Source organism: Oncorhynchus gorbuscha, linkage group LG04 (genome assembly GCF_021184085.1).
Source record: "Oncorhynchus gorbuscha isolate QuinsamMale2020 ecotype Even-year linkage group LG04, OgorEven_v1.0, whole genome shotgun sequence".
Classification (NCBI taxonomy): domain Eukaryota; kingdom Metazoa; phylum Chordata; class Actinopteri; order Salmoniformes; family Salmonidae; genus Oncorhynchus; species Oncorhynchus gorbuscha.
In genome coordinates this window covers 63,030,103-63,044,166 of record NC_060176.1, presented here as the reverse complement: position 1 = coordinate 63,044,166, position 14,064 = coordinate 63,030,103, and the positions used below count along the sequence as shown (strand labels likewise).

At 42.7% G+C, this 14,064-nt stretch overlaps 1 protein-coding gene across 1 annotated transcript in view; it reads right to left on the bottom strand.

Annotated features, from left to right (window-relative positions):
* Nucleotides 1-14,064, bottom strand: part of LOC124034454 (voltage-dependent N-type calcium channel subunit alpha-1B-like) — a 105,318-nt gene that overhangs the window by 24,247 nt on the left and 67,007 nt on the right. Inside the window, exons 21-29 of the mRNA XM_046347683.1 lie at nucleotides 9,460-9,556; nucleotides 9,157-9,317; nucleotides 7,973-8,110; nucleotides 3,457-3,658; nucleotides 2,462-2,626; nucleotides 2,088-2,198; nucleotides 1,880-1,963; nucleotides 820-825; nucleotides 18-134 (exon numbers count right to left, since the gene is read on the bottom strand). Of these exons, the coding sequence (XP_046203639.1) occupies nucleotides 18-134; nucleotides 820-825; nucleotides 1,880-1,963; nucleotides 2,088-2,198; nucleotides 2,462-2,626; nucleotides 3,457-3,658; nucleotides 7,973-8,110; nucleotides 9,157-9,317; nucleotides 9,460-9,556 (1,081 nt within the window). The remainder of the gene's footprint in view (nucleotides 1-17; nucleotides 135-819; nucleotides 826-1,879; nucleotides 1,964-2,087; nucleotides 2,199-2,461; nucleotides 2,627-3,456; nucleotides 3,659-7,972; nucleotides 8,111-9,156; nucleotides 9,318-9,459; nucleotides 9,557-14,064) is intronic.

Here is a 14,064-nt window from a genome sequence, read left to right as displayed (position 1 = left end):
AGGTGTTTGTGTATCACCTTAAAGGACTGGACGAAGGTCCACAGCAGGATACGGATGGTGTAGCCTTGCCTCAGTAGTTTGATGAGACGAGCTGCTCTGAACAGCCTCAGAAAACTCAGGTTCAAAAGCCGGTCCTGTGGGGCCGGGTGACAAAAACCTTACAGCCCATTCACTGGAGGCATTCAAAACATGACCCCAGATCACTACATAACGACAATAATGCAGACTAAATAACATGATTGTATTTGGTTGGTCTAGTTTCAATTTGAGTAAAAGTAAAGATACCTTCATAGAAAATGACTCAAGTAAAAGAGAAAGTCACCCAGTAAAATACTACTTGAGTAAAAGTCTAAAAGTATTTGGTTTTAAATATACTTAAGTATCAAAAGTAAATGTAATTGCTAAAATATACTTAAGTATTGAAAGTAAAAGTATAATATTGTCCCTATATTAAGCAAAACAGACGGCCACATTGTCTAGTTTTTTAAATTTACGGATAGCCAGGGGAACACTCCAACACTCAGACATAATTTATAAACGATGCATTTGTGTTTAGTGAGTCCACCAGATCAGAGAGAATAGCGATGACCAGGGATGTTCTCTTGATAAGTGCATGAATTTGTCCATTTTCCTGTCCTGCTAAGCATTCAAAATGTAACGAGAACTTTTGGGTGTCAGGATAAATGTATAGAGTAAAAAGTACATAATTTTCTTTAGGAATGTAGTAAAAGTGGTCAAAAATATAAATAGTAAAGTGCAGATACCCCAAAAAAACTACTTCTGTAGTACTTAAAAGTATTTTTACACCACTGCACTCACCGTTGTCTATAAGAGCAGTTGTTTAGCCATAGCAGATGGTGGGCACATCAGTAAAGACATTCAAGAGGACAATGCAGAAAGAGTGACAGGGAGTGAAAGAAAGACAGAGAGAGAGAGAGACAAGGAAAAGAGAGAAATATAAACAGTAATGACAAAGCCTGTAAAGCTCAAAACACACACTTAAATCAGTCAGTGCATTGGACAATGATACAGATACTGTAGGATACTGGACAGATACAGATATTGTATCACTACAGTAGGAGAACTTTAAAGTACTACAGGGACTGACAAAAACATGTTGAAGGATTCACATAGATTTGCTCATAATATGACTAGGAGATGATAATGATACAAATCCCATTCCCTGTTGCACTCAGCTGAACTGCCTCACGTTTTCACTCAGAGCCCATAACAGGCATCAGTGAAGAATCAATAATGTTAACATGTAGCTCTGTTCACAAACTCTTTATCTCCTTCTCTCCCCCTCTGGGCCTGAGCGAAGCCATCTTTGCTGAGACGGCTATTCAGCACATCAGGGTTGAGCCTGTGTACAGGTCAAGCCGACTCTGTTTACACAAACTGTCTATACAGCCTTATGTCTCTGCATGTCACTAAACTATCAATACTTTGCCTTGTTAACCTTTTACTGCAGTGAGATAAATCAGGGCCACACAGAGTGTTTCTTGCTCGTCTTAAACAAATCTACTTTGAAACAAAAGTATACAACCTCACACAAATGGTTAAGAGCTTAAAAATAAGACACTATGGCAGATATAGAGTTGAAATGTATCTAATTTTGGTTTGCATCCACATATAATACTTTATATACACCACAGACGACAAAAATGTAACAAAACCGTTTGACACCAGATTTTCGGTGTTTGAAAAATACATGTTTATCATTTATGAAATTATGAAAAATATGAATAACCTTCCACCCATGAGGCCCCAAGAGGGCGGTTTGGTCATTTGACTGCAGGAAAGGGCTACCATGTATTGTAATGTATATAGAGGAAGGTGGAAGAAGCACATTGTGTGCTCTGCTGATTTCTTAGCTTACATTGATTTCTGTGACCACAATGTCAGTTATACTTCCCAGCACGGTCACAAAGTCAAACACGTTCCAGGCATCCTTCAGGTAGTTCTGGAACGAGAAGGGATTGAAAATCACTCACAAACTCAAGGCATGCAGTGCACCTTCAAATCATTGATAACCTTTGCCATATTGATAGCATGCAGATAAAGAGGAAGGAGGACAGTAAACCCACCAGTGGTCCGAAGGCGATGATCTTCAGAATACACTCCAGAGAGAAGAGGGCAGTGAAGACCATGTTGAAGTGCTTCAACATGGCCTCGTAGAAGTCTGGAGCTCCATGGAACTGGTGCAGGGTGGGTAAGGGAGTGAGATAGAGTGAGAGTGAGAAAGAGTGTGTGAGAGAGCGAGCGAGAGAGAGAGAGAGTGTGTGAAAGAGAGAGAGGGAGAGAACGAGAAACTTAATAAGCAGATAGCTAATATACCTCCTAAAACATCAACACTGTGTGAATAGGAGTTTTTCCTGACCACTCGATCAGACAAGGAAAATCTCCAGGCCATAGTTATATCCTACTGTATTTTTTTGTGACTGTGATGGACTGTACCAACCTTCATCATGAGCACCACAGTGTTCAGGGCGATCATGATCATAATGGCGTACTCAAACGGGGGTGACACCACAAACTTCCACATCCGGTACTGGAAGGACTCCACGTTCTCTGGCATGTAACGCGTCAGTGGCTTGGCGTTGATGGCGAAGTCAATGCAGGCCCTCTGAAAAGAACGAGACGGAAAAGACATGCGTCCGATGTTCCCTTTCAAATTCACCATCCATTTCCTCATCATCATGACCATCAGCACCAATCACCAGTTATCAATCCATCACTCTTTCAACCATTACCTTCATCAGGACCACTGACTCTGTGTCATCAACTCAGACGGAAATACTGTGAAGAAAACAACTCATATCTTACGAGACAGCAAGCAGAGAGTCCTGATTCTATCAGAGCCATGTGCAGAGGAGATGTCTGAATCCAGAGGATGGATACATGGCTAGTTCCTCCTGGCTGTACTCTGGCTCCAGTTAGCCGAGTCAGGTTAGGTTAGCAAACAAACAGACACAGGGAGACGTATCTGTTGTGTTAGTTCAGAATAGGGACAGAGGGAGAAACTGTATATCTATCTGTGGTTGCCTAATGGGGTCCTGGTAGAAATGAGGAAGGGGGATAGGGGATGACTCGCTGGGTTGGTGTCCGCCTGTGGAACCACAGATGGGGCTCCAGAATGAATCGTGGACCTTTCACACTGGCACTCACCAAGTAGGCTGTACTGCATCTGTTGCTACTGCAGGATCCACTGCAGCCTCTCCGACTCAACACGCACAACTGAACCCAGCATAAAAAACAGCAGCAGCAGTGAGAGAAAGACTGTACCTGCACTGAGTACTCAGCATTATATAAGGGTGGTAACATCTACAGAGCATTGTGAGCTTTGCACTGCACAGGGCACTGATGTCCAACACGTCACAAATGAAGAAAGTATACTTGGAAGAAATACGAATTGTTATTGCTTTGCTTCAAAGTGAGTTATCGCCCGTGCTGTACCTCGTTTTTCTCCAGGCTGCACTCTGACATGGCCTTGTCCCCTTGCTCCTGGAAGGTAATGATGATCAAGGCCACAAAGATGTTGACGAAGAAGAAGGGAAAGACCACGAAGTAGACCACGTAGAAGATGGAGATCTCTATACGGTAGCCTGGACTGGGACCCTGGTCCTCAAAGGTAGCGTCCACAGAGTGCTTCAGAACACTGGAGAGGAACACAGGAACCATGCTGTCAATATATGGAACCACCCACAACAACAGTCAGCTTTGGTTAAACTGCTACCAAGTTTCCTACAGTAACTACAATATGACTAAAACCTAACTGGAAACGATTCAACTATTTAAAGTTCAATATCTAAAATTAGGGACATAGGCAATTAAAATCCTTTGTTAAAATGTAATAGGTATGTGATTAATGTTCAACGTTGCTGATACAAAGGTTAGTTTTTTTTCGATTGCTAAACGACAGTGGGCACAATTGGAGTCACATGTGCAAAACTCTAACTACAGTCTGCACTACCAACAGTCACCTGAGCTAAACAGTTCACATCACCTGCAAAACTCATTCCAAGCAACACAACTCTTAACACATGGCTCAAAACACGCTCAGTGCAGCCAAACACTATGCACAACCTGTCAGGATTTGGCCAGGGTTGTTCCGGTTTTTGGTCACTAGATGCCCCATTGTGCCCTTTGACCTTTTGTTTTCCCTTGATCCCTATTATTATTTGCACCTGTGCCTCGTTTCCCCTGATTGTGTTTAAACCCTTTGTTTTCCTCAGTTCTTTGCTCTGTGTTTGTATGTTAGCACCCAGCCCTAGTACTCTGTGAACTCTTGTTGATCCCGGTGGACTCTCTTGTAGAATTCTGTTTTTTGTTCTTGTTTGTTTGTTTTTGAGTATCTTTTGAGGCTTTTTGTGCTTTACCTTCCACCTTGTGGATTTACCTTTTTGTCTTGGAGGATTACCTTTGTTCTTGTGGAATTACTTTTGAGGTTGTGGAGTTACATGTTTTCCTGAAGAACTTCCCTTTTTACTTCATTAAATACACCGTCTCAAGTACTGCTGTGTCTGCCTCATCTTCTGGGTTCTGCCGACTATTCGTGGCTCAGTTGGTTAAGTGACTATTTCTCACTCCGGAGACCCGGGTTCGCAACCGGGTCCTGACACAACCCTCACTGAGATAACACACACTGTCACTCAGAACACACTGAGAGTAAAAACACTAGCATCAAACACCAATACAGAAAATACAAACTTTTCATCTTTACAATTTGAACAATTTCAGTGACTTCATACAAAAGTAATATTTTCTTCAAAGAAAAGAGTGACATTCTTTCACATGATTTATTAATTTTTTTAGAACATAACAATTCTTTAAGGTAAATGAAAATTAGCAGTTTGCTTCAATAGTCTGTAGTAATTTACGGAATTACAGTAATGAGAAAAAAAAGGTAGAAACTGAAAGTACATACTGTAATTCGAACAAATAATTGAGGGGCTAATCCTGCCTCTCTCTAGCATCAGGCCACAGGTTTTCTTTAACATCACATCTAATGTTTTCTCTTGCCATGCACCTGGGGAAGAACCTTCTGGAGTGCCTTATCCATCCCTGGCAGTCCTCTGGACTCGTGTCCTCACATCCGGCACGCATGGCTTCCAAAAGAAACATTTGGTCATGTGGGTGGTGACCAAACACTTTCCACCTCCAGGCAGAGAAAAACTCCTCTATCGGGTTAAGGAAGGGTGAATATGCAGGCAGGTACAAAACCATAAATCTGTGATGTGCTGCAAACCAATCTGTGACAGCTGCAGAGTGGTGAAAAGCAACGTTATTGCAAACTATGACAAAAACTTGGGGGGTTCTTACTGGCTCCCCCTGTTCTGCTGGCACTAGCTGAGCATAGAGCTGTTCTAGGAAAGCTATAAGCCTTTCTGTGTTGTATGGGCCAATGAGTGGTGTGTTGAGAAGCAAACCATCATTGGCCATTGCAGCACACATGGTGATATTTCCCCCCCTTTGGCCTGGAATCTCCACAGTGGCCCTTTGACCTATAACATTCCTTCCTCTGCGCCGTGTTTTGGCAAGGTTAAATCCAGCTTCATCGATAAATGCAAATGAATGTGGTCTTTCCAGTGCTTCCACCTCCATTACTCTCTGAAAAACAGTAAGTGCACAGTTTTACTGTAGAAATGCTAGTGTTTTTTTTAAACTGTAAATATTTGGTATAGCTGTGTACGTAACCTCAGACGTCTTACCTGGACATATTGGTATCTTTGCTCTTTTACCCGTTCACTGTTTCTCTCGAACGGTACAGTGTATGTATAACTGTTTCATTGTAACTTGGTGTTTCTTTAGGACTCAAGCAATAGTTGTTGTGCTGACAGAATTAACATTTTCAAATACATCATTATCAGCCAGCACTCTATCTTGAATCTCCCGCAGTTTTATTGCATTGTTGACAACAACCATGTCAACAATAGCATTTTCCTGCGCATCTGAAAATATTTTTCCTCTTCCCCCTGTTGGGGGCAGTCATTGGGTCCTGTTGTAAAAATATATTTTACGGTCAAACTTACTGTAATATATATCTGTGTAAATATTCTATAATTGCAATACAAAATAGATTCCTGTAATGTTTTCATTTACTGTAAGGATGTAACTATCACCTGTTTGCATGATGGAAAATTCGCATTACAGATGCCACTGTGGATCTTTGCAGATTGGGTTGCACCCTCAACCCTGCCTCTCTCAATGAGAGACCATGGTTCATGACATGGTCTATAAGTGTAGCCCTTAATTCATCTGAAATAACAGCTCTTTGTCTTCTTTGTCTTCCTCCACGCATCCGCCCTCTCCCTGCCACCCTTCTCCCTCCACAAACCCATCTTCCTTGTTCCATTTCCAAAATGAGTCTTTCTGAGCTCTACCTATATATACTGTAATATGTGTGTGTGTTCACTAACAAGTCTAAAACAAGACACCTGCTTAGCCTTTCAGCTGAAATTGCAATCAGCAGTGTTTGAAAGGCACAAGGCTGAAATCTATTCCGTTTTGAATGTGTGGTTCACAGTTTTGACAGCAGTGTGTTAGCATTTGAACAAAGTGCTGTAAATCCACAGTGTTGTGCAGGTTGTGGTTAAAGTCATGGGATAAGTGTGTAGAGTTTTGAAAACTGTGTTCAAGCAATGAAAAACGAACTAGAGTTTGGTCCACATGAACTGCTGCTGTGTAATTTTCATCTGCCGTGTTAAGATGGTCCTTACAGTAAAAGTCCAGCTGAGTGAGAGAGAGAGAGAGAGAGAGACTGGCCACTAACCCCTAGCCCTCCAGGTCATGAGGACTGTCTTTTTAATGGACTTCATTTTGACCTATCATAAATCACTGGATTGTTTAATAACATAGCTCATTCAATGATTTCATTGAGGAGGACAGAGGAGCTGGAATAAGAAGGAGAATTATGGACAGGCTGGAAATTGCACAGAAGGCACTCTGGTGTGCTGACCCGACAAGCTGGCACACTTTGCTTGATTTTATTTTAATCTCATTTTGTCCTCATTCGGACTAAGTCCTTAAACATTAAAATACAATTTATAATACAATCATATTTTCACATATAACACACGGTTACAAACTGACATATTGACCAGATAAATACTGTGACACTGAAAATATAAATTGGTTCCTTCATCTACCGTAGTCATGCACAATCTTCCAATTTATTATATGTAAGTGGCTCTATAGTATTGTTTGAATTTAGATATTGATAGGTTTCTGGTTTGCTCAGATAAATTATTCATTTTCTTTGATGCTCTGAATCTAAATGTTATTTTGCCTATTTCTCTTCTCTGCCAGGATCAGACATATACTGTAGGTGGTGGACAATCTATTCCTAGTATTGCCTGAATGTGTCTCTTACCAAATGAATCCTGTTGTGAATGGAGTTTGTCCATTTAAATTATGTACATTATGAAATGAAATAAGCATGTTTTTTTCCAATAATCTTGTTGATTGATGACCACCCATGAGCATTGTGCATGACTACAACAGAATAATCATATTTCTACCTTAGAACAATCCTTGCGGCTTTATTCTGGGCAGTCTGCAGCCTTCTAATCTCACTTGCGGATGTATTTCCTCAACCACAGAACAGTAGTTAATCTGACTCCCAATTAATCATTGGGTTGTTTGCTTTAAGAATCTTTCATGGTAAATATTTTGCATGCAGTTTTAATTATGTTCTTATATAGATGAGTTATTTGAGACAATTACAGAGACTAGCACAGCACATTCTCAGAACATATCCCCAGGGCAGGCTTATTCACAGTCTACTGTTCTAATGTCAGTCTGTCGGTCAGTCTGTCTGTCTGTGTATCTGCTTGAGAGCTACAGCACATTCTCAGAACATATCCCCAGGCCCGTTTACCCATTCTACTACCGGTCTGTCTGAGAGCAACCAGTCCACCAGAGACCTCAACTTTACAGAGCAACTCAAAAGGAACCTGGAAAGTGGACTTACTCGGGCCAGCCCTCTCCGGTGGACACAGTGAAGAGAGTGAGGAAGGCCCACAGCACGTTGTCATAGTGGAACTCATACTTCTTCCACACCCGAGGCTGGGCGGCCACCTCATCCTTATCGTAGTCCAGGAAATGACCTCTGTTTAGGGGAGAGAGAGAGAGAAACAGGGGGAGGGGAGAGGGAGAACAACTTACTGCACACATGAACACATACACAAATATAAATACTCAGATACTATTTTGATTATAGACTGACAAAACATCATGTCCCTGTGAAAAATCAATAGGATCCTCAAACAAAAACACATAATTACTGCAATCATTTTCAAAGCAGCACTGGGCTGTGCTTCTCTCTATTGGGGACGATACAGTAATTGTACACTGGCATAGTGGCATTCAAAGCTGCAAGCCAGAGCCAGGCAGGGCTGTACCACCACAGCTGCCTTGGAGGGGGAGCCCTCCCCTGAGCTGTTACCGTTATTACATGGTTTGCTCTATCAGACTGTTGGGCCCAGTGCCTTGGTGCCAACGATGTTCATACTGTATGCCTTCTCCTGTTTCATTTCATAATACTGTAGAACTACCTGCAGTCCTTCTCCAGTGCCTTGGTGCCAACGATGTTCATACTTATGCCTTCTCCTGTTTCATTTCATAATGCTGTAGAACTACCTGCAGTCCTTCTCCAGTGCCTTGGTGCCAACGATGTTCATACTGTATGCCTTCTCCTGTTTCATTTCATAATGCTGTAGAACTACCTGCAGTCCTTCTCCAGTGCCTTGGTGCCAACGATGTTCATACTGTATGCCTTCTCCTGTTTCATTTCATAATGCTGTAGAACTACCTGCAGTCCTTCTCCAGTGCCTTGGTGCCAACGATGTTCATACTGTATGCCTTCTCCTGTTTCATTTCATAATGCTGTAGAACTACCTGCAGTCCTTCTCCAGTGCCTTGGTGCCAACGATGTTCATACTGTATGCCTTCTCCTGTTTCATTTCATAATGCTGTAGAACTACCTGCAGTCCTTCTCCAGTGCCTTGGTGCCAACGATGTTCATACTGTATGCCTTCTCCTGTTTCATTTCATAATGCTGTAGAACTACCTGCAGTCCTTCTCCAGTGCCTTGGTGCCAACGATGTTCATACTGTATGCCTTCTCCTGTTTCATTTCATAATGCTGTAGAACTACCTGCAGTCCTTCTCCAGTGCCTTGGACTCATCGGTGCAGTAGAAGAACTTCCCCTTGAACAGTTGCACAGCGATGACAGCGAAGATGAACATGAAGAGCATGTAGACAATGAGAATGTTGAACACGTTCTTCAGGGAGTTGACCACACAGTCAAACACAGCCTGAGAGAGGACACACACACACACAAACACACACACACACAGAAACATGTGTTTGGATTAGATACTGTACACACTGATGATTATGTTCTGACAACAGCAGTGAATACGTGTGACTGTAGAGCAGTGTAAGTCCATACTGTACCTTCAGCTTTGGCAGGCGCTTGATGGTCTTGAGGGGCCGTAAGACTCGCAGAACTCTGAGGGACTTGATGGTGCTGATGTCCTTCCCTTTGGACCCTCTGCACAAGAAAAACACTAAGTTAGACAACACACCTGTAAGGTCATCACTCAACTGCTAAACACTGTGAGAAGATAGTTGTGTACAGAAACTGCTCAAACAACAATTGCATTACAAAAGAGGCAAACTACTTGTGACAGAAATCAGTAGCTTGTTGATAAATCACCGTTGGTTTTAAATGTTTCATGAATTGTAAGGTTTCGACTAATAAACAAAGTGTTTGAAGAATGCTCTCTAGAGGTCTTGACCAAACGTGACAGGAAATATTTAGTAGGAGAACGGATGGTACTATCCTCCCATCTCCCACTACTTTAAATACATTGTATTCTATACAAGACATTCAAAATGATTTGTGGTCGAAAGATACAAGGCATAATACATGGGTATAAACATGTTTGTCAAAGCTATAGATGCCCTTAGGATGGTAAATTGTCTGTGACAACCAAGCACCCAGCCCCAACTGAGAATGGATTAGTAATCTCACATAGGATCATGCCTCTCCAAATCATTCAGATAGGCGTAGCATGTAATCCTGGATTACATGAGAAAATTAGACACTTTCTGGATTTATAGCATGCTGATAAATACAGTTTCTCCGAAGATTATATCTCAACACATATTTCTCCATGCAAATAATACCAGACAATGAATCAAGTAAATACCAGCTATAGACTGTGCATCAGATTTCTGCAGAATAACCGCTAACCAGTGATACAAAAGAAACAGTGATGTTTATTTTTAAAGGAACCAATGCTGTTTCATACACACATCCTCGCTAAGTCGTTAAGCTGGGATGGTGAGACAGACAGGCGACTGAGGGAAAAGAGGAAAGGATGTAAATGAGTGTGTAGAGTATTAAGACTGATGGGGAAATACAGGAGCAAGTGATTTAATAGACTTTCTCAGATACAGTGGGTGGAAGAACAGAAAATCTTCTGAACCGACGTGAAGAATTCTGAGCAGAATCCCATTAACACTCCGTGTACATTAATGTTCCCTACAGGCTCAGAAAAGCTCTTGCTGAATCAGCACCTTGGGGAGCTGTGGGAATAGCAAATGCCTCACAATGCAGGCATCTCCAAACGAAATGCAATAGAACAGTGATAGAACATATTGCATGTTATCTAAAATCATGGTGCAAAATCATGTCCCAATGTATTGTACAGAATGGCAATGATTTAAGGTAAAACATCCCATTTGTGAAACAATGAGGGATTTCAATGACCCCAATAAACAGTCAACAACACATAAATAACCAGACATGATCAGTATGTGATACTTCACATCAATAAATGTCAACTTCTATATCATAACACAGGGTAAAATGTTCCACACCCATGTCACTTCATCTCATCTCTGTCTTTGTAAATTTGGAGAGATTACTCTTAAATACCACGTGAATTCATCTGTTGTTAAAGTCAATCCTACACAGCAGTCACTGTCCGTAACCTGTGTTTCTCACCAACTGATAAAGAGAGACTTTACACTTCGTCCTTTAATGACTAACATGTACCAACAATACAGTCCAGGAGGAGGAAAGCAACAAATTTGCCAACACTGCCTCCTCTCGGTCGGCCGGCAGCTGGAATCACACACACACACACACACACACACACACACACACACACACACACACACACACACACACACACACACACACACACACACACACACACACACACACACACACACACACACACACACACACACACACACACACACACACACACACACACACACACACACACACAGACAGATCACTTCCCATTCAACTGGGAATAAAAGCCATCCTGTAACTCTCGTATTCCCAACATAGCATGGTCATGTAATATGATGGTGTGGTTCCTCCCTCCCAGAGGCTCTGTTATAGCTCTACTCTACCACAGCAGCATGCAACGTTCATGCTCTGATGCACATTAGTCCAGCATGCTTTCACAGTAAATAGAGCCTGTGGTTTGAGATCACACAACACCCACACATGACAAACCACACATGACATTCTGATAGCTTTCAAAGAACGTCTGATCAGTGTGTAGAAAAACACGTGTGACTTGGGAGGTTCATTGGGAGCGTTTGGAGTTTTCTGCAGGGTCTGGATGGTGGCAGCTATGAGAGAAGCTGGCTAAATATTTAATGAAGACATCATTATCAGGTACAGGTGGCTGGTCTGTAGCATACTTCATCTCCCTGGAAGGAGAACCAAAACTGTCAGCCAAAATAACCATCATGTTCTGTCTCAGCATCAGCTATTTTTACCACTACTCTAATGGTAGTCTTAGATTCTCCCTCTGTCCCTGTGAAACCAGAATGTACTATGTTTTAATGTGTGCACTGATAGGGCCCTGCTTGGTGGGTCACCTAGAGAAAAGAGTTAACAGAATAAGCATGAATGTGTGTTTACATTAGCTGAGAATGGTTGACTTGGGCATAAACGAGTGGAAATAAATACTAAGAGTCTACATAATGATTATAATTGCAAGTATAGCCAGTGTTGATGCTGGAATTTAGGCCAAGCATCAATTATGAACACGTTTTACTTGAGTCTCCAGTTACAGTCAGATTGGAGAGAGAGGTTTATATTGAAAGCTATCAGAGTGAGATGGCAAAGGCTCCTTGTCTGTAAAGGAAACCCTTTACTCATACAGGTTAGAGACGTGATCCTGGTCTAAGAAGAAGAAAGAGGGGTAGAGGGGAGAGGGGGTCCCCACCTGGGCACACCTTGTGGCGGTCTGATGGGGAAAACAGCGAAAAAACACAAAGTACAGAGCACAATTATGGCGACTTCCAACACAAAGAAAATATGAATATGTTTGCATAAACAGGTACAATCGAAACAATACAATAGTATGAATGGAGATGGGCCTATAATATATCAAACAGATGTTTCTTGTTTGCTGTAGTACTCATTTGTCAGTAACAGACAGTTGAATGCTGTTGTGGAAGTGAGAGGATCTGATCCAACTAGATAAGGCCCTATGCCACAGAGCATTTTAGGCCATAATGACACTTCATCAAGGATAATTGGGTTGAATAATGGCTTTCATTGTTCAAGGCAATGTTCATAAAACAGACACCAATCAAGTTGTATTTGCCAAGAAGACACTCCTGCCACTTGTTTGGGTTGCACAAATAACAGTTTGTTTCTTCTGTACGTTCAGGCATACAGTATCTAATGGACAGGGGGCACCTGACAGATGAGGAATGTCTGAAGGAAGACAGAACAATGCCATGTTGTTGAGAGATTTAAGGAAGCAACTTCCCCTAAAACACATCCTGCAACATCTCCTGAGTGGCGTTCGAGGCAGCTAGCTCCACAGCTTGTAGCAGCAGAATGGATGTCAAGAGGTGCATCCAACACAATGACAGCTGCAGATCACTGAGCCAGGCAGTTAGCAGCAGAATGGATGTCAAGAGGTGCATCCAACACAACGACAGCTGCAGATCACTGAGCCAGGCAGTTAGCAGCAGAATGGATGTCAAGAGGTGCATCCAACACAATGACAGCTGCAGATCACTGAGCCAGGCAGTTAGCAGCAGAATGGATGTCAAGAGGTGCATCCAACACAACGACAGCTGCAGATCACTGAGCCAGGCAGTTAGCAGCAGAATGGATGTCAAGAGGTGCATCCAACACAACGACAGCTGCAGATCACTGAGCCAGGCAGTTAGCAGCAGAATGGATGTCAAGAGGTGCATCCAACACAACGACAGCTGCAGATCACTGAGCCAGGCAGTTAGCAGCAGAATGGATGTCAAGAGGTGCATCCAACACAACGACAGCTGCAGATCACTGAGCCAGGCAGTTAGCAGCAGAATGGATGTCAAGAGGTGCATCCAACACAACGACAGCTGCAGATCACTGAGCCAGGCAGTTAGCAGCAGAATGGATGTCAAGAGGTGCATCCAACACAACGACAGCTGCAGATCACTGAGCCAGGCAGTTAGCAGCAGAATGGATGTCAAGAGGTGCATCCAACACAACGACAGCTGCAGATCACTGAGCCAGGCAGTTAGCAGCAGAATGGATGTCAAGAGGTGCATCCAACACAACGACAGCTGCAGATCACTGAGCCAGGCAGTTAGCAGCAGAATGGATGTCAAGAGGTGCATCCAACACAATGACAGCTGCAGATCACTGAGCCAGGCAGTTAGCAGCAGAATGGATGTCAAGAGGTGCATCCAACACAACGACAGCTGCAGATCACTGAGCCAGGCAGTTAGCAGCAGAATGGATGTAGCAGCAGAAAGAGGTGCATCCAACACAACGACAGCTGCAGATCACTGAGCCAGGCAGTTAGCAGCAGAATGGATGTCAAGAGGTGCATCCAACACAATGACAGCTGCAGATCACTGAGCCAGGCAGTTAGCAGCAGAATGGATGTCAAGAGGTGCATCCAACACAACGACAGCTGCAGATCACTGAGCCAGGCAGTTAGCAGCAGAATGGATGTCAAGAGGTGCATCCAACACAATGACAGCTGCAGATCACTGAGCCAGGCAGTTAGCAGC